The following is a 27929-nucleotide window of genomic DNA, read 5'->3' as shown; positions in this document are numbered from 1 at the left end:
GGCACCGTGTCCAAGACTTTGGATTCTCCCAAGACACCGTCGGCCAGATGGGATACCGTCGGCCAGATGGGATACCGCCAGCGGCTTCTCTAACCCCCCCCCTCCTACTGTCTTACAACCAGCGGGACCCCCCCCCCCCTTAGTGTATCCAGCTATAATCATTTAAGTACCATCGCTATCGTTTCCTAAATATTCCAGGTTGTATACTTACTCCCTGCGCAACCAGAGATTGGACATTCAATGTTGATTTACCTACGAATACTCATTTGCCATAAAAGTGCATATTCCATATTTCAAATCATAAATGTAATTAAGTGATCGTTGTATACACCCTTTGCTGTATTAAACCTTCGATTTGGTACATTTGTGTTGGTTCGTTTCATCAGGTGGGAAAGTGTTCATCATACTTATATCTTGTACTGGGTGGCCAGAAGTTAAAGTACATGAGGTAGTGGTATTAAATATCATATCTAACAATACAGTCAGGGAATTGTACCCCTCAGTTACAGTAGTGATTCACATTCCTTTACAGCTTTGGGTAGGGCGTTCCACATTGATGTGGCATAATTGCGAAACGTGTTTAGTCCCTTGTTTGAGCCGAATCTGGGTTTAACATGATTTGTGGAGCTCCCTCTGGTGTTGTGATCGTGGTATTCACTGACCTTTGGGAAGTATTTTCACATGTACATGGGTACCTTGGTTGTGTAGTGTATCTTGTAGACCAGGCCCATTGCAAGTTGCTGTACTCTGTCGTCTACTCTAAGCCATCCTATAGGTTGTCAAAGTGGGCAGGGGTGAGGTGGGTTCTAGGAGTAAGGTCAAGCAGTAGTCTGACCAGTTTGTTTTGAGATGTTTGTAATTTTGTTTTTAGCGCCTTTGAGGTGCTTTGGTACCATGAGGTGCAAGCATAGTCGTAGTACCCTTGAATGAGTGCTCCTGCCAGAGTCTTCAGGGTATTCTTGTTTACCAGTGAGGAGATCCGGTACAAGAATCGAGTTCGTTGGTTGACTTTTTTTATTACATTGGATGCCATTTTGTCACAGGAAAGATTTGCCTATAGGATGGAACCCAGGTAGGTAATATCTTCTTTCCTTGTGACAATATTGTCACCCACTGTAACTGAGAAGCCGTCGGTCTTGCTGAGTTTGTTATTTGAACAGAAGAGAATGGACTCTGTTTTGCCCATGTGTAATGATAGTTTGTTATCAGCGAGCCATATGCAGATTTTGCATAGTTCTGAGCTGAGGGTTTTTTCAACCTGTAACTTGTTCTTGTCAGAGACCAGCAGGGCTGAGTCGTCCGCAAACAGGAACAAGTTGCAGTCACAAGCTGACGACATGTCATTTGCATAAATTAGGAACAGTAGCGGACCTAGTATGCTTCCTTGTAGAACACCACAGCTTACTGTGAGGGGGGGGGGGGGGGATAGGGTACCGTTTACCTCCACCATCTGCTCTCTTCCCTCCAGGTAGGATTGCATCCAGCTCACTGATAGACTATCAAAACCAATTGCTTTTAGCTCGTCAATCAGAATGGTGTGATTGACAGTGTCGAAGGCCTTTTGTAGGTCCAGCATGACCATGCTGCAGTATTTGCCCGCGTCCACCTCTTGTTTGATGTGGTCGTTTAAATAGAGAAGGTATGTGTCAGTGGAGTGGGATGTTCTGAAGATGAGATAAAGATAAAAAGTTAAATGAATAAAAACAATTAAAATGAATAAAACAACCAATGAAATGGAAGAACATAAAAGAAATAAAAAAATTATAATAATAATAAAAATTAATAGAAGTAAAATTAAAAGTAAAAGAATAATTCAATGTGAAATGTGTGTTGTAAATACACACTGCATTTGCAAGTGTTTTCTTTTTTTTGCGAAAAAGAAAAACATTGTCCCCATACCATACACCCGACCCCCCCTAGGAAATGAATAATCAAGTAACTACCACCAGAGACGAACAGTTAGTAACAAGAAGTTACAAGATACTTTCCAATGTTGATAATAATAACGCGTTATTTAAAACGTGTTTCCACACGGAACTATATGGGCAACGGAACCGGAAATACAGCAATAGCAACTTCCACACGTGTGGAGATGAGCTCCAGTCAGTTAGCTGCTCCACTGTTCTGTGTTTAACAGTTTAATAACAGGGAGTCAGGGACATGTTGTATTAATAACATCCATCTCACCTGTCAACCAGACGTGACTTATTAACCGGGGACAAGAAACGATGGCGGAGATAGTTCAACTGCGGATCGAGGATCGAATCCCGGAGTTGGAACAGTTGGAAAGAGTGGGACTGTTCACCAAAAAAGAAGTCAAGTAAGAACATATAACGTTAACGTTGCTGCAGTCACCAAGATCTCAAGTAGCCCACATAGGTTCGCCATCGGATCATAAGACATGTTTAGCAGGATGAAATAAGAAACAAAACATTGAGCTAGTAGTGATCAAAGCGGGTCGGCACAGCTACTGGCTCAGGCGGCTTATGAATTAATTCGCCATTTCTACCTATATGGCGTAATGCCTTCACTGGGCACGGTTGTCCCACAATGATCACCAACTGTTATTTGGTTACAGTCACCTGTCGTTTGTCTTCCAAGATGTTTGCTACACTGTTCTGTATGTCATAAATGTCCTGATTAATTGAAAATGGGGGACCCCGATGTAAACAAGACGAAAGTCTTTTTCTGGTCTCTGCATCCTCTTAGCAGTTGTTTTGTATTGAGCCGTACTGTATTGTACCCATTCTGCAATCTGTTAATAAAGTTTTCAATCAATCAATGTCTGCGATGATGGTGTAATCGAGTACTCTGAATTACAGGTCCATGCTCAAGAGAGCAACAACCTTGGAATATAAACTGCACAGGCTGATCGTAAACAAAGACGATTTCATCGCTTTCATTCAGGTAAAGTAATGTCAGTTGCAAACAGTCTACTGCAGGGGTGCACAACCTTTTTTGAACCAAGATCTACTTTTAAATTTACCACCTAGCCGAGAGCTACCAGCCAAAATTGTATATTGTAAGCCATTTGAGGCTTTATAAAAGCAGCATAATGAACACAAATCTGTCAGTGCCGAGTCCGACCTCATCTTAAATACCAAACAGCATTGCTTGTTGTAGTTAACAAGGAGAGGCGGAGTTGATTTTTTTTTTTTTTTATTATCTAATTTTATTAATCGAGATCTACTTGAAATCAGCCCGCGATCTACCTGTCAATCGCAATCGCGATCGACTGGTTGGGCACCACTGGTCTACTGTAACATGATTTGCCACACCCTGGAGTTTAGACATAATAAGTAGGCTGGGGGATGAATGACCCTTGATGAATAAAATACTAACCTCAGCTTTTCCTGATTTATAGTATGAAATCAATGTCTTGGAACTCATCAAGAAGAGAAGGACAGTAAGTGGCCTGTATTACAGTTTAATAATTCAAATTGTGTTCTGGGGAAAGTAATAACACACGCAGCATCACATTATCCCATGGTCCAAATCACTGGGTACTTGATGCTTGACAAAAATGTCTACAGTTTTAACTGTTTCTCACTTTTCATTTGCAGCACATTGGCTACCATTTCAAAAGAGACGAGATTGAGTTCCCCATCATCCACAGAATAGACAATGTTTTCAGAAGGGCAACAAATAAATGGAAGGTATCTACTAGTAACCATTAATTAAGCTAATATTCGTCTTGATAATTGCTGATACATTGTACCAATTAAATAATTCAGACGGGTTGGGAATAGAAAATGTGTTGATTTTCTTATTGCTTTTTTTCCAGAGTGATGTGCAACTATGGCTTTCCCACATTGCTTTCCGTAAGAAATGGGTATGTGATGATAATTTTTTCCCAAACACTTTAAGTCTAGGTTAATATTCCTCTTTCTCACTGAGAATGAGTTAATATTCCTCTTTCTGCCCCAACTAACAGGGCACTAAGGGTCAGCTGAGCAAGGTCTTCTCAGCCATGCTGGCCATCCACCCCGACAAACCAGGTACAGCACCATGTATTTCACCCACTTTTCATTGTTCGATATGGCCATCATGTGCACTCTCCTGCCTGCATCCAATGTCGATCATTAGAGATAATTTGGGGTGGGTGATATGGTCTAAATGTCTGTCTTTAACATTTCTGGAAGGTACAAATATCATAGTAATTTAGTGTTTCTTGTTATACCATCTAATTTGTTTTATGAGTACAAGAGCTCTATTATATGAGTACAAGAAACTCTAAGAGTTTCCATCAGGGGAGTCGATGTGGACATGGTTGAGGAGTACAAATACCTCGGTGTGCACATCGACAACAAACTGAACGGGTCAAAACACGCAGAGGCACTGTACAAGAAGGGCCAGAGCCGACTCAACTTCCTCAGAAGGCTGAGATCCTTCAATGTCTGTACAAGGATGTTGAGGATGTTCTGAGTCGGACTCGGTGGTGGCGGGCGCCTTCTTGTACGCTGTGACCTGCTGGGCCAGCGGACTGAGAGCAGGGTACGCAAACGGGCTGGATAAGCTGGTCAGGAAGGCCAGTAGCATGGTTGGGGTGGAGCTGGACTCCCTAGCGAGGGTGGCGGAGAGGAGGAGCCTTGCTAAACTCCAGGCCATCAGGGAAAGACTTGGCTGACATGAGGAGCATGTTCAGTGCCAGACTCACACTACCTAAATGCAGCACTGAACGGCACAGGAAGTCCTTCATTAAAACAGCCATCAGACTATACAATGCATCACTGTGCCTCACCGCATCACTGAGCACAGAGTGACAGTCACCATCTTCCTGGGCCCTCATTCATCAATGTGACGTAGAAAATGTTCTATTTCCACACGTAAGCACAGAATTTAGAATGTGTGCACGCACAGAAATATTGGGATTTATCAACCGTGCGTACACAGGTCCTATGCTCCTCCGTGTTGATAAATACCTCTTTGTTCTACCGTCAATGCTCGTGCATGATTATCCATATATGGTCATGAAACACCCCCCTTGGGATGTGAAATAATGGACTGACCCGAGCGGAACTCTGAGAAACTCCACGGGAGATTGTTCACTGAGGCGCTGCCGAACCAAGAAGACACAACGCGTGTTATGGGATAAATAAAAGGCGGACTTGTACACCGTGATGTCAGATATCAACGGCTCCCTAAGACCATTGCTGCAATTCTGCCTGGACAGCTCAAAATACTAATAAAGACCGTTCGTTGACCACTGTTTGGCGTTGGTTGTGTGTCATTATAACCGTGCTGTAATATGAATGCCTTTATTAGTTGTGTTCGATTGGCTATAATATGATTTTTAGAGGCATCTATTTTGTTGTCGGTATTACCGACAACAAAATAGATGCCTCTAAAAATCATATACTATTAGGTAGCCTATATGAATTACATATAATAGCAGCCATAGCCTACATTATGCAACAGTAACTTGCGCATACCAGTGAATGCGACGGACCAGTGTATACCTTATATCATATCATATTCATATAATAGTTTACTCTATCAGCATACCAGCATGTAATACGTTCTTTGTTAGAACTCAACTCGTTATTATTTTGCACATAGATTGCAGAAATACGGGAACGTTTTGATTTATATTAAAAGGCTTTGACATTGTAAAACTAAATACGTGGAATTCTGTAAGCATAATACAAGTCATATCACCCACACGATATATGCTCTGTGTCCAGAGCATGTATGCTTTTCATTCATTTAAGACACATTATTGCAAGGGTTTTGTAATACACATACACCCTGGTCTCATTGCAATGCGTTTTTTATTCTTTCTTATACAGTAAAAAGGGGGAAGAACACTATATCGTGGGTGTTCATATGACTTGTATTCTGCTTACAGCTTCGAAATTCCACTTGTTTCGTTTAACGTAAAGCCTTTTAAATATAATCAAAACGTTCCCGTGTTTCTGCGGTCTGTGCGCAAAATAATAACGAGTTGAGCTACGCGGAGCGCAGTCAGTCAGTACACCCCGTATATTCCGATAACGCTATATAAACCATGCTGCATTCATTCTGAGAGAAAGATCTATTATTCCAAATGCTATTTATAGGGTTTTGACCATAATTACACTACTGTTGCTATTTTACAATGAACTATAATGAATTACAGTTCATACAGAACATGCCAGTGTTGAAACTAATGCACAGAAGCTAATTTCCTTGTTGTAATAATATATTCTACCAACGGGCGCCAGGTACGCATGGTCCGACCTGTGCTTAAATATACGCACAAAGTCAAGCACAAGTTCAAATTGATAAATCCCACACTTTGCTTAGAAATGATCGTACGCACGGCTTAAGCACATATCTGTGCGTACGTCAAGTTGATAAATGAGGGCCCTGGACTCTTACTTTTGAAACAGCACTGTGCAATATTACACCTACTGTAGACCTCAGTATATTTTTACTGTATTTATTTACTGTATATTTTATTCAATTTTTATTCTATTTGATTCTACTCTTATCTTAGGCAATTTGATTTGTTTTGTTATTCTTATTCGTGACCTGTTCTGTCTAAATGTTTAAATGTTGAGCGATTTGCAGTGTCAAATTTCCCTCGGGATAATAAAAGTATTTCTATTCTATTCTATGGGAGAACACCTGTTTCTTACCATGGGTCTCAACAGTGCAATTATTATACAGTAGATCATTTCCATATTGTGTGAAACACATACAACTGTTTCAACACTCTTTGTACAACATGGGTTGTCTATTTGACACCAAATATTTACACCTGGGCCTCGCATACTTGCGTGTACCTGTCAAGTAGAAAACGATATAGCACAAATTTATACCAGACTGTATAATTTCTACCACTATATCGCCCACCCCTGTGCTTAAAGTGCTTGATTTTTAACAAAAAAAGTCAATGCATGGAATTCCTTAAACAGCCCATTTTTATTAACAAGGTGCCTAAAAAGTCCTTGAAATTCAAATCAACCATTTTGCATTTAAAGTTTTGTTCATCCATGATAAAAAATTTCTGAATCAAGAAATATATATTTTTAAAATTTTAAGTATAACTAATTGTCGGAAATTGGTTTCAACACTTTGGGTGCCTCGCTGTTTTTGGGGCCCATCTATTCAGTGCCACACATTAAACTAATGGAGTCCGTCACCTTGTTTGTAGAGCTATAACTATATTCTATATTATAGCTATGGATACAATACTATGGTCATTTCACACTTTAGTTTCCTTTTCCTTCCATATCCTTTTAAATGCCCCTTTAAAATAAAAAATAGTGCTTAGGAAAAAAACTTAAATTTCATTTTGCAATGTCTGTGGGAACCCATGATTGAATATGTGTTGGGAGGACAACAGGACAACATCAGAATAACATCTTTCCTATGAATGGAAGATTATTTGACTGTGCCTCTCTCTCCAGCTCTGTGGATCATGGCTGCTAAGAGTGAGCTGGAGGACTTGAACTCTCCAGAGAACGCCAGGCACCTATTCCTTCGAGCCCTGCGCTTCCACCCAGACAACAAGAAGGTCTACCAGGAGGTAAAGATATAACAGGGTTGGGCATTCTAATGGCCCAGTGGGCCTAGGAGCATATTGACCAAGATCACCAAACCAAGGGCCTTTTTATAAAACTGATTTAGGAGTGAATCTCACCCCCCCCCCCCCCCCCCCCCCCCCCCCCATGAATTTATAATACCATTTCACCCAAAGCATTTCCAACCATTACATTTATAGGATAAGTAGCATTTAGGTTAGGTTATTACACTTGTTTGGCACAATGTCACATGCTAAATGCTCATCTGTAAGCCAAGCTAGTGTAAATAAGTAAATAAGCCTGTTTTGTTACTTTTGAATGACTGTGTGTTTGTGTTTGTCAGTACTTCCGTTTGGAGCTGTTGAATGCAGAGAAACTGAGGATGGAACAGAAAGAATTGGAGCAGGCCGAGATGGATGTGGTGAGTGTAGTGTGTGTGTGTGCACACACACACATACACATACACACACACACACACACACACACAAAGGTCTCATTATGTATTTGGACTCTAAAGAAATTGTCTTTTGTTCTTCCCAGGGTGAATATGAGTTTTCCCCAGAGATTATGAGCGGTAAACTAGCTGAGGTTGTATACAGAGATGCTACAGAGAAACTCCAAGGTAAAGCCTTTCTGTCTTGATGTATGTTAATATTCGGTCAACCTTTAGAAATGGCTTGATCCTGGATGGGGGTTAAAATGTTTTATTTTGAAATGGTTTAAAAACATTCAGTGGTTTAAATATCTTAACTGTTTGAGTCGCTCTTGATTTAACTTGCGTGACAGTTTATCTTCATCACGCTTTGTTTATTTATTATTTGTTTAGGATGTTAATTGTGTTCCTCTTCTTTTCCACAGGAGCAGAGTTTACCCTGTCACTCCTGAACATCGCAGCCATCTTTGACTTCACTAAAGCATTACAAGACACCATCCTTCAAGAGTAAGGCGTTACTTAAAGGGATAGTTAAAATTTTTGGACCTTAAGTTCTATGAAATGCTTGCCAGTAGTGTAGTCGATGCAAAGCAATTCGCTTATTTACCAAGTCTTGTGGCTGGAGTTCTGGCCAGGTTCAACAAATAGGCAGCAAATGGCAGAAACAGTCATAAAACCAAAAAAGGTTTTCATCCACACCACAACATGTAGGCAACGGGTTTCCCATTTCCAAAACAAAACAACAAAAAGGCTCCAGTGCGTATGAGCCGTTTCTTTTCTAGAAACAAAATAGTGTCAACTGATAGAAGAATCTGAAATGTTGGCGGACCATGGGTTTGTGTTACATTTTAACCCTTTTGCCTGCATGTTGTGGTGTGGATTAAAAAAACGTTTGGTTTTCGAGACCCCGTTGGCTTTCCGGTTCACTCGGTCCGAACTCCAACCGTGGGACTCGGTAAGTAAGCTAATAGATTTGCATTGACTACACTACTCGGTGTCCAAAACTCTGAACTATCTCTTTCAATGTTAATTTTAGATGTGTCCTTTAATCTGTGTCTCACACACATGCACTCATACACACTCACATTTCCTTTGTAGAGTAAGTACACAGAGGAAAGTATGATGTGGGACCTTGCGAGTTAAGTGGAAACATGTACATATTACACAAGGCAGTTGCATGGTAATTTTTTTTGGATGCGGCTAAATCCAGAGATGATCAGAAGACATCCCGCCCTGTTTTTTTTATCCTCCAATCACAACTGTTGCTTCCCTTGGCCAAACTTGTTGAACTTTGTCTGTCCAAGGGAAGAAACCGTTATGATTGGAGGATCAAGAAAAGAGGGCAGGGTTTGAGATAGGTCAATTGACCTATTTTCTTTCCCTCCTCTTTTGAAAAGGAGTTCTAGAGACATCAAATCACCCTTTATTTTTCTGCAGAGTAAGAGGACGTTTGCGACACGGAATATGTACAGACTCTGATTGTTCACATCATTACTCTCCCCTTTCACGAGACTTGATGACCAAAGAGTGGACACCTTCCTCACCTCTCTCTGTCTCATCTGTAGTCTGCAGTCCAAGTTCACAGAGGACAGTGTGACGTGGGACTTCATGGCCAAACGGGAGCTGGAGGCGCCCGGGGCAGGGAAGGAGCTACAGAGCGCCAAGGGGCGGGCCTCTGACATCGCCCGCAGAGAGGAGCGCTGCTGCCAGGTCTATGAGGAGGGCCTCAAGAGCTTCAACACAGGTAGATATTCATATATAATAAATAACTTTATTTGTATAGCACCTTTCATAAAATGTTTTACAATACAGTAATCAGTGTTGATGTAATGAGTCAGGCGGCATAACAGAGCAGCGCATCGCTCTTAACACTGAGTTTCTTTACAATATATAACATTTTACACAATATATATCGGGGTCCTTGAAGTGCTTAAAGTGCTTGATCTTTTTACCAACAAAAGTCAAGGCCTGGAATTTCTTAAACAGCCCATTTTAACAAGGTGCTTAAAAAGTCCTTGAAATTCAAATCAACCATTCGCATTGAATGTTTTGTTCATCCATGATCAAATTGTTCTGAATCAAGAAATCGTATTTTTTTGTTCTGTTTTAATCAAATCTGACGAGTCGCTGTCTCGCTCGCTCCAACTGCTTTTCCTCATTTATTTGCGTGTGATGCTCTAGCTTGCTCTAGCTGGCAAGCAGGCCAAGAAGATGCTTAAAAAAAACAGCATTTAAAAGTGAATTGTATTCTTCGTGTGACATCCTTGAAAATGAGAAATAGTGCTTGTAAACGTACTTCAAAGTCATTGAATTTCATTTAGCAATGTCTGTGGGAACCCTGATATATAAACACACACATTTTATGCATGTATACACACAAACACAATTAAACTATGTCTATAGCTTCAGGTTAGTATTTTACTTTTATTTAGGTTACTATTTTGAATAGACAACTATCTTTATAGTGATGTCCTATTTTCAGCATGTATGTGGAATGTTTAAACGTATGATTTCAGACCGTTGTGTGACTACCTGTAACTGTTTTAGCTGATATTTTTAAATTATTTGAAAAGTTTTTTTATTTTTACTCTGGTGTTAAAATTTCTGTGAATATTGTTTGTATTGTGTACTGTTTACATTTTGTACAATTGTCGTTTCTGTAAATGAGGGAAACCTCAGATGCTTACGATTTTAAATAAAGGTTGAAATGAAATGAAAAATGTATTATTTGAATGTTATGAGCTGCTATCACCCTCCAGGTCTCCTACCTAGACTAGGCCTGATCACCTGTATATAGATTAGTTTAACTGAAGAGGCCTCGCTCCGGCCTGCTGCTGTGTTGTGTGTTGCAGAGCCCATGTGGACCTGCTACGTGACCTTTTGCTCCGAGCGCTTTAAAAGGAAGACCAACGTTCAGGAGCTGAAGGACAAGGTTTGCTGATAATAACAAACCACTCAATCCACAAATGACCTCGTGACGGTATACTGTAGGACTGGACGATATGCCCATAATATCACATCACCGTATCTTTCCTGTACAAATTACAATGTAATATACAATTTTTATTTTTATGGCTTTACCTTGTAATAACAGTTGCCATGGTCTTATCTTATTAAAATACTGTTGCAATGAATAATTTTTTTTTATCCACTTTTTCTCCCATTTTCTATATTTTCTCCCATCCCAATTTCGTATCATCCAATTCAACCCTCCCCTGTCACGAACGCTGTTTCTTGCCTCCCACAAGCCGGCTGCAATGTGGACTAAGTCATACATAGCACAAGTCCCCTCCGGTACTTAAGGTAACAGCAGTCGCATCTTTTCACCTGCGCAGCTCGATCTCTCAGTGGCGAGGAGTAACGCGTGGGAGGCTCACACTGCCAACGACACTTCCTGATTCTACTGCGCAGGCGCACCAACCGACCTGTAGGAGTCGCTGTCCACAACGCCCGATCTCCACCCATCAGTTTCCCACCCCCTAATACGGCCAATGTGTATTAGTATGAACGACCAGCTAAACTGAAAGCAATGTTGATCGCTGGGCTCGAATAGGCGAGCCCAGCGTCTCCGCATTCGTGGCGAGCGCCTTGCCAACTACGCCACGTAGCCGCCCATTGTTGCAATGAATCTTTAAATTTTTTATTCACTTAAAAATATACAGTATGTATATATTTGTTTTACGGTATGTATATATATCGTGGACGACCGTATACAGTGTTTCCCACAGGATTTTCAGAGACTATGGGGGTGAACCTCCGACCCTCTAGGGGGGTCCGGGGGCATGCCCCCCTGGAACTTTTTTTGTACATTTTAAAGTTAAATGCATCAATCTGGTGCACTTTGAGAGCAAAATAAAGAGGCTAGATCTATGATGAACTTTGTGCTCAAAACACAAAATCGACTAGACTAGTGCTTCCCAAACCTCTCCTCGAAGCACCCCAGCCGTTCAATGTATTTGTTAAATTCCACCACCAGCACACCTGATTCAACTTAACTAGCCCTTTATTAGTTGAATCAAGGTGTGCTGGTGGTGGAATTTAACAAATACATGGAATGGCTGGGGTGCCTCGAGGAGAGGTTTGGGAACCACTGGACTAGAGCATACATTTGAGCCATCAAAGAAATGAAGCAAAAGTGTTTACCTGTGTTGAACTGGTTTATTTTTTAGAAAATAAAAAAATATAGTGGATTACTATTACGACTACTACCACTGCCAATACTATATACATCCCTATTGGCAAACTTTATATAGTAAAAAAAAATATATATATATATATATATATTTTTTTTTTGGGTTCATCATACAACTGTGGCGGGTCTAGGTAATTAATGGGAAACCCTGAGTAAAATCCCATACCGTTGCATGGATCCATCACAGTATACCTTCATATTCCGTATACCTAGCCTTATGCTGTATATAGTATATGATCAATTAAATGTACACACATGCACACACACACACACACACTCCCCAGCACTATAGTTCTCATCTGAATGTAGTTGTCTTTCATGACCTGCGTTGTGCTTGTAGCAGTAGTTTCTCTGTAGCATCTCTGTATACAACCTCAGCTAGTTTACCGCTCATAATCTCTGGGGAAAACTCATATTCACCCTGGGAAGAACAAAAGACCATCTGCTGCATAGCATTACTTTAACCCTCTTAGCTAATTTCCTGTAAGTGTTGTGAAGCCTCTGCTTAAAATACACAAGTAAATCTAAATAAATAAAGGTTGCCAGTGCGTTGAATGTTTTTGGGGTTTCTAGGCCATATTCTGATGTGCGAGTGTCTCCACAGAGACTGGGGCGGCTGCTGGAGGTGCTTCAGCGAGCCCACGACTCCACCCTGCTGAAGGAGGAGTTCTACAAGAACTGGGTGAGAAAAAACAAATTGTGTAAAGATACTCTATATGGAAGTGTGGCCAGTAATACAATGTATGATCAGTTGGTCTATCTTCTCCACAATCCAGCTACAAAGATGTGTGTGTGTGTGTGTGTGTGTGTGTGTGTGTGTGTGTGTGTGTGTGTGTGTGTGTGTGAGAGTGAGTACAAGGTAGAGCAGCTAACATGATCTTGTCTTGTCTGCCTATCTAGCTTGGGGTCTTACTGTCGTCAGGAGATGCGGAGGGAGCGGCCAGGGTTGCCATGGCAGCCACAGAACGCTTCAGCCAATCGGTGGCTGTGTGGAGCCTGGGTTTGCAGACATTAATGCAAGTGGGGAGTGGAGAAACGAGCAGGCTATTCCAGGAAGCTCACACACACATCAATCCCAAGGTACCCACGTGCGTACGCACACACCATAATTATGGTCACAAGCAGTAGTTTGATTGTCCTCCTTGGAGGCACAAATACAGATATAGGAGCACTCGGTGATCAGCAGCTCTGCAGTGTAAGTGGGCCAACTCCCTGGTCCAATTAGCCTTCAGAATATGACTTCCTCCATCATCCACACAACCGTCTGCAACACGACCCACGCAGGTGGTTTTTTGGGGGGAAAGAACTTGATGTAATGCAACTGCCGTGTAATTAGTGTACGAGGTCAACTTTTTTTTTTCGAATGTAATTTATTTTCTTTCTTACTTTTACATTTTTTCTTTATCTAACTCAAATGTAAATGTTGTCTGTCTAACTTGATAGAACAATACGTTGCTAGAGTTTTTAATTGGAGGGGCTTGTAATAGAAAAAAGAGCATTGTATTGACCCTATCCACAGGGTGGCTATTTAGCTCTTATGTCATGCTCAGGTTGGGATTCATTTCCACCCCGTTTCCCACCTTGTGTGGAATCCCAACCTGAGCATGACATAAGAGTAAAATTGTTGCCTTGTGAATATGGCCAATTTACCCTCATCATCATCAGCATGTCATTCATATTAGATTTGTCTATTTCAGTTTTTTTTTTTTTTTTTTTTTTTTTTTTATATTATTATTTCAAATGTTTTTTAATATTTCTTTTACATGGTAAATGGAATGGTAAATGGACTGCATTTATATAGCACTTTTATCCAAAGTGCTTTACAACTTATGCCTCACATTCACCCATTCACACACTGACTGCAGAGTCAACCATGCAAGGTGCCAACCTGCTCATCGGGAGAAGTTAGGGGTATCTTGCTCAAGGACACTTCCACACGCTGCCAGGAGGAGCCGGAATCGCACCGGGAGCCTTTTGATTACCAGACGACTGCTCTACCTCCTGAGCCACTGTCGCCCCATGGCTCATTTCCAGTCAGATTGCTATTTTTAGTACCTGGCCATTGTTGTGGCTGGTGTTTTGTAAGATCCCCTGCCTCTGAGAACCAGCTGTGTCCTGGGGATTACGCTAACCTCGCTCATTATGTAAGTCTCTCACTCAAAGAGACTTGTTTCTCTTGAGCCAGTGTTTGGAAATACTATAAACACCAAAGGAATTGCCCATGGACTAATGATTTTATTCCCCATATTGGCACTCGGGGCACATACAAAGACACATGGCTGGAAAACAGACTTGTGTGGAGTGAGAGAGAGAGAGAGAGAGAGAGTTGTGCTTCTTCCTGCCTCTTTTTCTTTTACTCACACCTCTACTCACACAGCTAGTTATTCTGCACTCCACACATACTCCTACCTAACCACTAGCCTGTAGAACCAGTCTAAGCCACTTGGGTCTGCATTTTATTTCTAAAGCCTAGTAACACCCTCTGCAAGGCGGCACGCCGACGTCCATTCCCTCCAGAACTAGACGTTGAGGTTGATATACTTACATTTAGTCATTTAGCTGAACGCTTTTATCCAAAGCCACTTGCAAGTTCTGTACGACAAGTCAGCGGGAAGGGTACAACTCTTTCAGCTGAGTAACAATGATCAAACCGTGCTGAAACTTGGGTGCTGCAGTATTGAGTGCATAGGCATAAAACATATTAGTATAGTAGGAGGAGTGCATGGTAGTATAGGACAGTAAGAAGGTTAGTGTTTTATTCTTTATTTGTATTTTTTATACTTTTATACTATACATATACTTAGCAGGATGACATTTCCTCTTCAATAAGTCACACACAGCCACAATGCTAAGTGTTCTGCTCGCCACAAGCCGGCTGCTCACATCTAGTGGCCCTGCTGTCATCCAGGTTCATCTCTATGTTGTTGTCCTGACAGGAGTCTCTGCCACTGTGGCAGCTTCAGGCGCAGTGGAGCGCGGACACCCAGAGTGCAGACGAGACGGAGGCCATGTTCCAGGTAGTCTGACTTATTGTTTGTTCATATAGTCAGAACCTTTAGTTCTAACAGATGTCCTTATTTTCTGTGTGTCTCTCTCCATTGTTTCTCTTTTTGTTATTGTTTTGATAATATCTCTACTTTTACTTTGACGATCCTAGGACCTCACATTGACCATATTCACACGGCGGCCATTTTACCCTTAGGTCATGCTCAGGTTGGGATTCCTTTCCACCCTATTGCCAACCTGAGCATGACACAAGAGCAAAATGGCTGCCGTGTGAATATGAATGTCCTCAAAACGACTCTGACCGCATGGGCCCCGTTTCCCAGAAAACATCTCACCACTAAGCTGGTCTTTGTCTGTGCATTTTCAATGGAACATAGCACTAAGATGATTTGGGGAAACACAGTCCCGTTAGCTATTAACCAGCCAATCAAATATTTCCTTGACCCTTTTTAAAATGTGGAATACGAAAAAGCCAGAGGAAATGTCAGGAATAAAAAAATGTATTCTATGTAACACAAAGGTTTGATGTTTTGGAGGGAACGTTTTTTTTAAAGCATTTATACAATGTGTAGTAAAGCTCGCTACTGAAACCAATAGTAAAAATTGTGTAGTGTCGAGGTAAAAGCACTTGCCTACCATTACAGAGACCCGGGTTCAATCCCCAGTAGTGGTACTTCCATCTTGGTCAGACGTCCCTATGAACACAACTGAACAAAGACTGACAGAGGAGACATGTGGTAGTCTACACCCTCCCCAGACTAACAGAGAAGACACGTGGTAGTCTACACCCTCCCCAGACCAACAGAGGAGACATGTGGTAGTCTCTACACCCTCCCCAGACCAACAGAGGATGGCGCAATGAGACACATGTGCGGGGAATTGGAATTGTGACTAAAATGAGAGAAATCATCTGGCATCTACTGACCGATTCTGATCAAAGTCTCTTCAGTCCAGTCGTACAGCAGACCAAATATATAATCGGAAACAGACAAATACTGTACATCTCGTTTAACTCTGAGAAGAGAAGACTCTGAAAGGACATATTTGTATGTCTTTTAGTAACATCCTTTGTCCGTTACACGGTTGCCCTGTTGGATTGGATTACAGCTGGGGGAGCTGCAGCCCAATTCAAGAACCAAGAACAACACAACTCGCTCATTCGTGGTCCAGTTGATGAGATTTCGGTCAGAATCAATTAGTATGATGTCAAGATAATTTATAAAAAAAAATTAAAACACACGCACACCAGATTTTCTAGTTGAAAATAACCAGAATTATCCCTTGAAATAGTACGGAATAAAGCTCGCTACTGAAACCAATGGTAAAAATTGTGTAGCGTCGAGGTAAAAGCACTCGCCTACCATCAGAGAACCGGGTTCAATCCCCAGTAGTGGTACTTCCGTCTTGGTCAGACGTCCCTATGAACACAATTGGCAGTGTTCGCAGGTGGGAAGCCGGTGCGGGTTTTAGTCCTGGTCGTTGCAACAGAGTGGTAGTCTACACCCTCCCCAGACCGACGGAGGGGAGAGAATTATCCCTTGAAATAGTACGGAACACTGGTAGAAGTAGAGAGGGATATGTGTCTGCACACTGTATTGCCTAACTAAACGAGAATTCATTCATGAAGGAAGTTCCTTGTTCTGTTTGTTCTCAGAGAGGTCTGGCGTCTGCAGTCACAGGTGTTTCCATGGAGATGAAGGAGCGCTACCTTGATTGGTCATACAGGATTGGCGGGTATAAGAAGGCTAGGAAAACTTTCATAAGGTAAAAACTATTTAACTACTCTGCTATAAACCATACAGGGGGAGAAAAAGCAGGAATATTAAATATATTTTGTTTTAAATGTTGAAGCCCTCCTCGGGATCTATTATTGTGAATTTAATAAAAAGTTAATTGAATTAAAGTTGAACTCCTCGAGATACTTTTGTATTTCAAATAGAACTTAATGTGTTGGATTCATGCTGAAGAAACGTGAATGTCAGACTGGACAATCGTTATTATACACCCCCCCCCCCCCCCACTCTCTTTTCAGTTTACATGAAAACCGTCCCTTCTCTAAGGCGTTCTTCACCAGAATGATCCAGATTGAGAAGGAGCAAGTAAGCAAGTTCAAGTTCAAGTTCTTTAATAGTTGTCATACAGAAGTACAGAATACTTTCATACAAAATGCTTCTTACTGTTACGCTCCAGAGACTGTGCTAGACAAGATAGTATCAAATAACATAATAACATAATATAGCATGAATTTAGAAGAAGAAAATGAGGTCACAGTGTTCGGTATAGACATATGTACAATGTTCTGAGTTACCATATAATATACAATACACAATACTATGCAGTGTACTAATGTACAGTACTATCTAGTGCAAAGCAGAAATGGGATGAGGTACAATTTTAGGTACAATTTACAGTAAGGTGTACGAGTTGTAGTGCAATCCTTCATCCATAAATATAAAGTGTGGGGAGTGGGTGCTACAGTGTGTTTGTTTAAAGTGGGTGTGTGCTATAAGTGTGTGGAGTGGGTGCTACAGTGTGTTTGTTTAAAGTGAGTGTGTGCGTGTGGATGTGTGTGCTATGTGCGTTTGGTGGTTGTTGTTGTGTAGTGTTCATTCATTGTTCGTTTAGCAGCCTGATGGCCTGGGGATAGAAGCTTCTTCTGAGTCTTTCTGTGCTCGCCTTGAGACTCCTGTATCGCTTGCCTGACCGCAGCAGTTCAAAGAGGCAGTTGTTCGGGTGACTGGAGTCTTTAATGATTCTCTTAGCCTTGCCCTTGCAACGCTTGTAGTAAATGTTCTGGAGGGTGGGGAGCCCCCCTCCAATTGTGCGTTCGGCTGAACGTGTCACTCTTTGTAGTCTGCTTTGGTCTTGTGCAGTGCTATTCCCAAACCAGGAGGTGATGTTGCCGGTCAAGATGCTCTCTATTGTACATGAGTAGAAGTTCTTAAGGATCTTCTGGCTGACTTGGAACTTCCTTAGGCGCCTGAGGAAGTAGAGGCGTTGTCGTGCCTTCTTCACAACACTGTTAATGTGTGTGGTCCATGTCAAGTCCTCGGATATGTAGGCTCCGAGGTACTTAAAGCTGTTGACTCTCTCAACCGGTGCCCCGTCGATGCTGAGGGGGCTGTAGTCCTTGACCCCCGACCTCATGTCGACCATGTCTCAACATGATGTGTAAACCTTCTACCCACACGGTCAGCTAATGCATGGAGCAACACCACCGTCTCAAATGCTCAAACCAAGCCATTGTTCAACCATATTGTTGACAAATAGCCCTGGCCTTGAGAACAGAACTATTATTTGTAACTGGCCGAGCCGTTGTTCTCCTATAGGGAGAGTGGTGGTTGTTTCAGAGTTCTAACATTATAAACTGACCACGATCTTTGCAGGAAAAGCATTTTGTTGTTGTTACTCAGAAGACAGACCATTGGTCTTCTTAGGTTAATAGTATGTTCACAGTGGTCTTTCATTACTGTCTACCCTACCCTACATTACCTGGCAGGAGAGGTATTACATTACATGGCAAATGGTATTGCATGATAGCCTTTCTGCTAGCATGTGCACCTGCTAGGGCTGTCACTTTTTGTTTGGAAATCGAGCCATCGGTCAAACCTGGCAAAATGTCAACTGTTCAAACTACAATGATATGGTGGACGGGGTTCGCACAAGGTCCTTGAAGTGCGTAAAGTGCTAGATTTTTGACAAAAGAAAGTCGAGCCCTGAATTCCTTGAAAACAGCCAATTTTTTAACAAGGTGCTTAAAAAGTCCTTGAAATTCAAATCAACCATTCGCATTTAAAGTTTTGTTCATCCATGATGAAATTGTTTCGTTAAAGTGTAACTAATTGTCGGAAATTGGTTTTTCTTCTGCTTCCCTGGCTCTCCACTCTGCCTCACTGCTTCTCTGGCTCTCCACTCTGCCTCACTGCTTCTCTGGCTCTCCACTCTGCCTCACTGCTTCTCTGGCTCTCCACTCTGCCTCACTGCTTCTCTGGCTCTCCACTCTGCCTCACTGCTTCTCTGGCTCTCCACTCTGCCTCACTGCTTCTCTGGCTCTCTCCACTCTGCCTCACTGGCTCTCCACTCTGCCTCACTGCTTCTCTGGCTCTCTCCACTCTGCCTCACTGCTTCTCTGGCTCTCCACTCTGCCTCACTGCTTCTCTGGCTCTCTCCACTCTGCCTCACTGCTTCTCTGGCTCTCTCCACTCTGCCTCTCTGCTTCTCTCCACTCTGCTTTTCTGGCTCTCTCCACTCTGCTTCTCTGGCTCTCCACTCTGCCTCTCTGCTTCTCTGGCTCTCTCCACTCTGCTTCTCTGGCTCTCTCCACTCTGCCTCTCTGCTTCTCTGGCTCTCTCCACTCTGCTTCTCTGGCTCTCCACTCTGCCTCTCTGCTTCTCTGGCTCTCCACTCTGCCTCGCTGCTTCTCTGGCTCTCTCCACTCTGGCTCTCCACTCTGCCTCGCTGCTTCTCTGGCTCTCTCCACTCTGCTTCTCTGGCTCTCTCCACTCTGCTTCTCTGGCTCTCCACTCTGCTTCTCTGGCTCTCTCCACTCTGCTTCTCTGGCTCTCTCCACTCTGCCTCTCTGCTTCTCTGGCTCTCTCCACTCTGCCTCTCTGCTTCTCTGGCTCTCCACTCTGCTTCTCTGGCTCTCTCCACTCTGCCTCTCTGGCTCTCCACTCTGCTTCTCTGGCTCTCCACTCTGCCTCGCTGCTTCTCTGGCTCTCTCCACTCTGCCTCTCTGCTTCTCTGGCTCTCTCCACTCTGCTTCTCTGGCTCTCCACTCTGCTTCTCTGGCTCTCTCCACTCTGGCTCTCCACTCTGCTTCTCTGGCTCTCTCCACTCTGCCTCTCTGCTTCTCTGGCTCTCTCCACTCTGCCTCTCTGCTTCTCTGGCTCTCCACTCTGCTTCTCTGGCTCTCTCCACTCTGCCTCTCTGGCTCTCCACTCTGCTTCTCTGGCTCTCCACTCTGCCTCGCTGCTTCATTGACTGCTGAGCAGGCCGCAGAGGCGGGACCTGCAGACTGGGGCTGTGCAAGTTTCTCCAAACTGATCAAATCATATGGGCACAGAACTCACTACAGGAGCTATGTGCTCCATTTTGAATAAAAGGATGTCTGTCATCTTATCAATCGTGACGTTCTTTCTCTAGAAATGAGTGCGTTCCGTAGACTGTGGATTTGGGTTTGGATTCGTTCAAACTTGATTTGGGGGGAAAGGTGACGGCCCTAGCACCTGCATAATGATGATCAACTAGATACCATAACTGCGTCCTTCCTCGCGGAGAGCAAAGGGCAGAATGCTAATCATCTGAAGGCAGCATTACTCACAAAGTGTGCAGTAGAATCCAAGTCGCATCACAGTCGTATGCTCGGTACTTCACAAACATGTGAATTCTTGCTGAAACCTTCCTAACAAAAAACATTTCCGGTTAAGTGCTGCCTTTAAATGAAACTTGTGTTTTCCGTGTTCACGAGAGGAGTCCATATGAAAAAAGGCCCATAGAATCTACAGCCATGGACAACAAAATGATAACAATGTTGTTTGTTTCGTCAGGAATCTCCAAAGATGAGCAATCTGAGGGACTACTATGAGAGAGCGCTGTGCGAGTTTGGCTCTACAGACAATGGTGAGAGTGGATTCTGGCCTACAAAGGCAAACAGCAGAAAATGACTACGGAGTTTCAGTATAACAGTAGATAATTCACTAAATAAACGTTTCCATCAATACTTTTGGCAGAGAGCAGACAAACTTTTGCTGGTACTGCTGTTGGCCTTTGATGGGCCATAATGATAGTCATGTCAAGAGACAATAGTCAAAACTAAAAGTAGCAATAGTAAAATAATGTACCGGTAATACGTTATCATTAAGCTAAAGGATGACTGATAAAAGTCACAACAAAGCAATAGTTGAAAATATCTTAATTATTTATCACCAAGCTGAAATAACCAGCCAGTTCTTATCACAACAAAACAGCATGCCCAATTAGACTTGATTAGATCATGCTAGAGACTGCTCCAGAATCATGTTTTTTTTTGCCAACACCAATACCACATGACAGTACAAAGACAATACAGACTAAATAAAATAAAGTAAACACTTAAAAATAAGAAATAAATAACCTTGAGATTTGGTCCCTCCTCCAAAGCATTCCCACCTACACAAATATACCTACATATTTCTACCTCTATGTATATACATACCCATAATACACACATACACGTATGTATATTGCCCTCCATCCTATCTCGAAGCAGTGTGTCCCAAGCCTACCTAAGATAGCTAGTAATTGACCTCCACCTAGGAATTTCCCCACAGGGATTAATAAAGTAATATCTTATCTTATCTTATCAAAGAGAGGCATCTTCAACTGTAGCTGGGCTGTCATGTGTTCCATTGTATATACATGTTTAACCTTCTGTACCCATTGAGCAATCGTGGGGGGCTCAGGTTTTATCCAATTAATGGTAATCTTTTTTTTTGCAATCATCAATAAGATATGTAGTTAGTACTGATCCGTGTCCATCACTTGTTCACGCTATATTTCTAACATTGGGTCCATGGGAATGTCTCTTTCCAATATTTTCTCCATTTCTTCTTTTATAGTCACTGCCTGAATCAAATATTGTTAAATGATTGTGTATATTATTGTATTGTGTGATGACTGAATAAACTACTACTACTACTATATCATTCCAAAACGTTAGTGACATAGTTTCTAATTTGTAAATAAAATATCTGTATAGGTCACTTGATGGTAGAGCAAATTTGTCTTGCAGTTGTGAAAAATATTTAATCAAATAATACGTTAATTGTAATTAATCCACTCTCAGCACACCTTTTTTTAAGTGTTATCCCACATGGATGGGAGAAACTCTATATTCCCTACTATGGGCATAGCCCTTGACAAAGCTGCAGTACCCTTTATGTGTTTTTGAACTGTAGTCCAGATTTTCAGTGTATGTTTGATCCATACATTAGTTATTCTGTTAATAACATTAGTTAAAAATGTCTACATCAGAAGCTTGAGCATTTGGCTGAGACAGGAATTATGATACGTCATTGGTGTAAGGTGATTCATTTGTTTTTAATAATCCTATAAATTACCACACCCTTATTTTTGCAATTACAGTATAATTACAACGTGACAAAATATAATAACCGAAATGTGTTGTCATCAAACTACCAATACCGCAAAGTAAGGGGGGAACAGGGCATTGGTTTTCACAGTATTTGCAATTATTTATATTTTTTCAAGGTGCAACCAAATACATTTTTTGACAGTAAATATTCAACCAGGGCAGAGGAGTGGTAGCAATAGAACCAGCTGTGTTACATTATGTTAGGTTTTGTTACTGTGCAATTAGTCTGTAGTGATGGAAAGAGGCATAATGTGATCTGAAGTGTTCCCTTGTTTTCCCACTAGATCTGTGGATGGAGTACATCCAAGAAGAGCTGGAACCCCACGGCCAGCCTGAGAACTGTGGCAAGATCCACTGGAGAGCGATGAAGCTGTTGGATGGAGAGAGTGTGGAGAGATTTACCTCCAGATACACCCTCCTGCAGACTGGACACATCTAAACAAACACAGCCACCGAGTCCGAGCAGTAGACTGGATCCAACCGAGGAACTGCAGTTGATAAAAACGCATGAACTACTGCATTACGCTAAGGTCCATAAGTTACTATGGTCTAGAGACAATGACAATAAAGCAAGTTTATTTGACAGCAATGTGGAAGTTTGGCAGCCATGGGACCAGCGTTGGTTTTGGACCAGTTGTCTGCTTCTCTTATAGGGCTCCGGGAAGCGTGTGAGAAGTTAGATGGTTGTTACGTGTTTCTACGGATGCCAGACGCCATCTTTGTTGGATCACTTACATTAATTTGCATTTAGAAATTAAATCAATAAATACAATTCAAACTAAAACTACAAAATGTTCAATGGATGGGGGGGGGGGGGGGGGAACGAGGGTAGAGGTTTCTCCTGTACTGGTCATCTCACACAGGAACACTTACAAAAACAATCTTTTAACCCCAAAATCCGCCTTTCAACCCACAGTCACCTGGAGGGATCCACTACAAATGTCACATCCACTCCCCAAGCCCTATAGAGAGGCGAAGTCCCCCCCCCCCTGCCGCTACCCGCCATCCAGTTTGAGTTGTGCCATGAGTTACACGTATGACGTTTGTCAACTTAAAAGATCATTTAGGGGCGGCTACGTGGCGTAGTGGGCAAGGCGCTCGCCACGAATGCTGGAGACGCTGGGCTCGCCTGTTCGAGCCCAGCGCTCCACATTGCTTTCAGTTTAGCTGGTTGTTCATAATACAAATTGGCCGTATTAGGGGGTGGGAAACTGATGGGTGGGGATCGGGTGTTGTGGACAGCGACTCCTACAGGTCGGTTGGTGCGCCTGCGCAGTAGAATCAGGAAGTGTCGGGGGCAGCGTGAGCCTCCCACGCGTTACTCCTCGCCACTGAGAGATCGAGCTGCGCAGGTGAAAAGATGCGACTGCTGTTACCTCAAGTACCGGAGGGGACTTGTGCTATGTATGACTTAGTCCACATTGCAGCCGGCTTGTGGGAGGCAAGAAACAGCGTTCGTGACAGGGGAGGGTTGAATTGGATGATACGAAATTGGGATGGGAGAAAAATATAGAAAAATGGGAGAAAGTGGATACAAAAAATATATCATTTAGCAAGTCAAGAAAGTTGATTGAGCAAGTTAGCCAACATTATCCATAGCTTTCGATGCTATAACACAATGTTAGCTAACTGACGCTTACACTTTTAAATTGACAAACATATGGGGTCTAACATGGTGTCCCATGGTGGTCCAGCATATGGCCAGGGACTTTGTCTCTATGTACATCAACAAGTGTCCTTTCCATTCTTCTTATGGTTCAAACAGCATTGCAGTCGTTTTTTCTTAACATCAAACTTACCAGCTTCTTCAGTATCAGGAATTCTTTGCTGGTTTGTTTTTGTCTTCAATGTTTAAAAGTTGTAATTTACATTTTATATACATATAATATTGTGTGCTGTGTTTGATGGCAGCAAATTACTTTGGAGACATGTTATTAGAAGTTAAGAATTTTATTGTATGAATTCCACATTACAAATGTTTTAACTGAAACCTTTGACATGCAATAAAGCTGTTAGAATGTTCAGTAACATCTCTTTCCGAAGGTTGCTTTCTATTCTGCTCCCTCTGGGACAGTAATGTAAAAATGCAATACAGATATTATCACACACTGTGCATGTACATACCCACCACTACTAGCCCGGACTTAAAGGAGCACTTCACCCAACATTAACAATGATAATTACTATATCAATTACTCTCCCTGTGATGCCTTGAATTCACAAAGAAATTGAAGAAAGGATTCTACATTCACCGTGGAGACATTTGAGAAGAAAAAAAAGCTTCACAAATTCAAGGCATCGCATGAGTAATTGAAATACCATTGACCGTAGGCGGCTGGGTGGCGCAGCGGACTAAGCGCTTTTCACCAACGCAAGAGACACTTGTATCGAATCCGGCTGTCAGCGTTGCCTCCGGCTTGGCCGGCCGTCATACTGGCTCGATTGGCAGAGTCAGCGGGAGGGAAGCCGGTGGGTGGGTCCGGGTCGTTGTAAACAGCGACTCCTACATTTCGGTCGGGGCGCCTGCACAGCGAGGGAAGGATCTGGAGGGAGGTAGTGTGACCTTCCACACGTTACACTCTCCCAGTGAGAGTCCGCGCTGCCAGGTGAAAAGAAGTGGTGGGCTGGGTACACGTGTCGGAGGAAGCATGTGATAGTCTCCGCCCTCCCAGACCGACGGTAGGGGGTAGAGTGCGCAACGACCAAGAAGGGGATTGGGAATTGGCATAACAACTAACATTGGGATGGGAGAAAAACGGAAAAAGAAGGGGGGAAAAGATAATTAAATAAAAAATACCATTGACCATTTTTGGGTGAAGTGCTCTTTTAAAGCAGCTATTTGTTCTTCTAAACACTGAGCCCATGTATGGCAGGGGTTTCCAGTGGCCCGCCACTACTTTAAATAACATTCTTCTGGTAGTCATTGATGGTAGTATGTTTACAGAAACATGAATTAATTATGCTCTCAGATGGCATAAACAATATCTCATTAGATGATGTACACTCTTCCAAGCTTTGTGGTCAAATAATGACCCTCAACTCACTATGTATGTTAATACACTACTTTGGAATGGTGCAACAATATATTTACAAAACTACCATAAATACACCTAAGCAGTACAGTATTTTTAAGCTACCCAGAAAACCTTTGAATAAATAGTCAAATTTAGCAGATGGCCATTCATATAAACACTTACTTGATGTCCATTAACTGTTAATTATGTATAAACAATTTTTAAGGACACTTAATAGGCTATTTCTGTTTTATACATTACTTGCATCTACAGATATTCACTAACTACATGAGGTATCGCAAATGTTACAAGAAAAAGCATTGAGCATTTATGATGAGCCCATGGCAATCTTATCAAATTTATAGTTGGATGTGTTCTTAAAGTATATCACGTAAAGAGATGAGGCTTACATAAACGTTCTCATCCATAAATTAAAGTAACGGACAATGGTTGTATATGCAGCACACTAGCTCTTCATATACAGACCTCTTCTTTCTATTTAAGATGTTCATAAGAGAATCTTGAGGCCAGTTCCATTTCCAGGATATTTCTTTCTCTCTCCTTAACCAAAGACCTCTGGGCGATCAAAGTACCTATAAGCAATCCCCAATTGTACATGTATGACACATGTGCCGTTACACATGAGAAAAATTAGTGCAAACACGAAAACAGAATTATGTTATTTCATCCAGATTCTAGAGTGGAATCACTTGAGACTAGTTAAGGCGGAAGTCATGTTCCCTTTAGTGCATGATAGTAACAATGGTATCACAGAGGCTGTATAAATAAAAGAGTTTGCCAATCTATTTGTCCATTTACCGTTGACATTTGTAATGCAACCAGGGTGGTTAAGGTAAGCCCGACTGCTGAGCTGACTGTGATGGCTTAGTTGCTAGATACGAGTTTTCCATGTCAACCACGAAGGTTCTGATTACCTATTCAATGATGCTAAACATTTCTACTGCAAAACCTGAACAAGCAGGTAATGGTCCTTGTATTATAGAGCTAAGTACTACTAGTAGTAGTATACTGTATATACAGTACATGTAGTGTAGACGTGTGTCACATTCAACGAGGGACAGACACCTTTAGGTTGCAAGAGCCACTGTTGACTTAAACGCCACCCAGATTAAGAATATGTTCTCTCCATAGCCTAGGAAAGTTCAATCAACATTTGTGAACATGAGATACTCTCTCCCAATGCCAGAAATCAAAGAAGTATGACTCAAACTTGTGATGTCATTGTGTATGAAGTCTGGAGATGAGATGTATTCTATAGTAGTACTCTTAAGTTTTGAAACAGAAAATTTACCCATATACCAAGATTCCTCTGGATGTTCTGAGTGTCATCTGTATCATATTTCGCACTCTAGTTTAGAGATTTAGGAGTTGTTGATGTTCACTAATATTTGTTCGACTGTCTTAAGACCAAAGGAACAACATGTATGAATTCTCAAATATGGTGTAGTTCCCCTTTAACAACCACATAACCGTCACTTCCGTTCCAAAGTACTCCCCAAAGGCAAGATTGCAGGACGGTAAACTCTCATCATGTATGCATGCATCCTCTTGTACTGTGGGAAGGGGGCTGGATTCTCTCCTATTAACCATATTCACACAGGGTGGAAAAGAACCCCAACCTGAGCATGACATAAGAGCAAAATGGCCACTGTGTGAATATGGTTTATGCCATTCTCTGAACTGTCATCCATTTCCCTCTCACCACACTCTCTCCTTCCACCCTGTCTAGAATGGATGAAGAGAAAATATACATGAGGGGTGAACGGTTCCCCTCCGCCTCGTCCATGTCCTCCTCCCTTATGTGAGCTGCCCTCCCCTGATGCTTCTTCAACAGAATGTAGGTGAAGAACGGCATGTGAAAAGAGGCCCAAGTGTCACTTAGTCAGCCGACAGGGATTCCTATATTGATATTCCCTTGACTGGTTGGCGTGTGGTTTTCCACACATAGGTGACTATAGTGTGATTCCATTCTTGCCCACACCCGCCCCTCAACCCTATACCCGCGGCGCCCCTCCTCAGTTCTTTCTAAAAAAGATATAGGTGAGGAGCACCACCACGCCTGCAGACAGTAGCCCGATGACACACTGGTGGACGTTGATGACGTTCTCCAGGACATGGATGCGCTCCTCCATGGCGCTGGTGTGGACGTAGTCATAGATGGAGGCGCCGATGCTCCACACTGCCCACACCGCGTCCACCAACCCTTTCACGGTGGGGGAGACCATTGGGAAGGCCGGCGGCGTGCACTGGGCTCCGGTGGCATCTGACTCCTACAGGTCCCACTACACTGAAAACTAGAGTGAAAGATGAGGTGGGGGGGGGGTCAACAACCAGCTATATGAAATCTTTGTTCAAATGAATGGCATCAGTTTTTTTGTGAGTATATTCACTGAGTAGGCTAGATTCAGTGTAGGCCTGGACCCAGGTTCATACTGGTACATAGTGTTTTTCTTGTCATCTGCAGGACCCGCCAGACAAAGGCCTGCCCATATTGGGGCCTCTTATTTTTTTTAATCTTTTTTTTAACACATTTCCTGGCACATCTGTGTATTATGTATCACATTCTCTTTATAACCAAGGTCTTATTATTTTATTATCACCGTGCCAGAACTGGCAACCA

General features: G+C 42.3%; 1 protein-coding gene across 1 annotated transcript; it reads left to right on the top strand.

Annotated features, from left to right (window-relative positions):
• The first annotated feature begins 2091 nt into the window (after positions 1–2091).
• On the top strand, positions 2092–23479 carry utp6 (UTP6 small subunit processome component). Its single transcript, XM_084317898.1, has 19 exons — positions 2092–2320; positions 2823–2907; positions 3365–3406; positions 3564–3656; positions 3785–3832; positions 3935–3998; positions 7395–7513; positions 7852–7929; positions 8049–8130; positions 8367–8448; positions 9507–9685; positions 10794–10873; positions 12738–12815; positions 13034–13213; positions 15070–15150; positions 16794–16903; positions 17172–17238; positions 20689–20761; positions 22559–23479. The coding sequence occupies exons 1-19, from the start codon at positions 2229–2231 to the stop codon at positions 22711–22713; spliced, it is 1788 nt and encodes a 595-aa protein (XP_084174024.1). The 5' UTR covers positions 2092–2228; the 3' UTR covers positions 22714–23479.
• The last annotated feature ends 4450 nt before the right edge of the window (positions 23480–27929 follow it).

Source organism: Notolepis coatsorum (genome assembly GCF_963971535.1).
Source record: "Notolepis coatsorum genome assembly, chromosome: 7".
Classification (NCBI taxonomy): domain Eukaryota; kingdom Metazoa; phylum Chordata; class Actinopteri; order Aulopiformes; family Paralepididae; genus Notolepis; species Notolepis coatsorum.
Note: the sequence above shows the minus strand (reverse complement) of the source record. Positions and strands in the feature narration are given on the sequence as shown.

Coding starts and splice junctions, on each gene's coding strand:
- utp6 (XM_084317898.1), top strand. CDS start 2,229: ATGGCGGAGATAGTTCAACTGCGGATCGAGGATCGAATCCCGGAGTTG. Junction 7,930..8,048: donor AGCAGGCCGAGATGGATGTG/GTGAGTGTAGTG, acceptor TGTTCTTCCCAG/GGTGAATATGAGTTTTCCCC. Junction 8,131..8,366: donor TGCTACAGAGAAACTCCAAG/GTAAAGCCTTTC, acceptor TCTTTTCCACAG/GAGCAGAGTTTACCCTGTCA.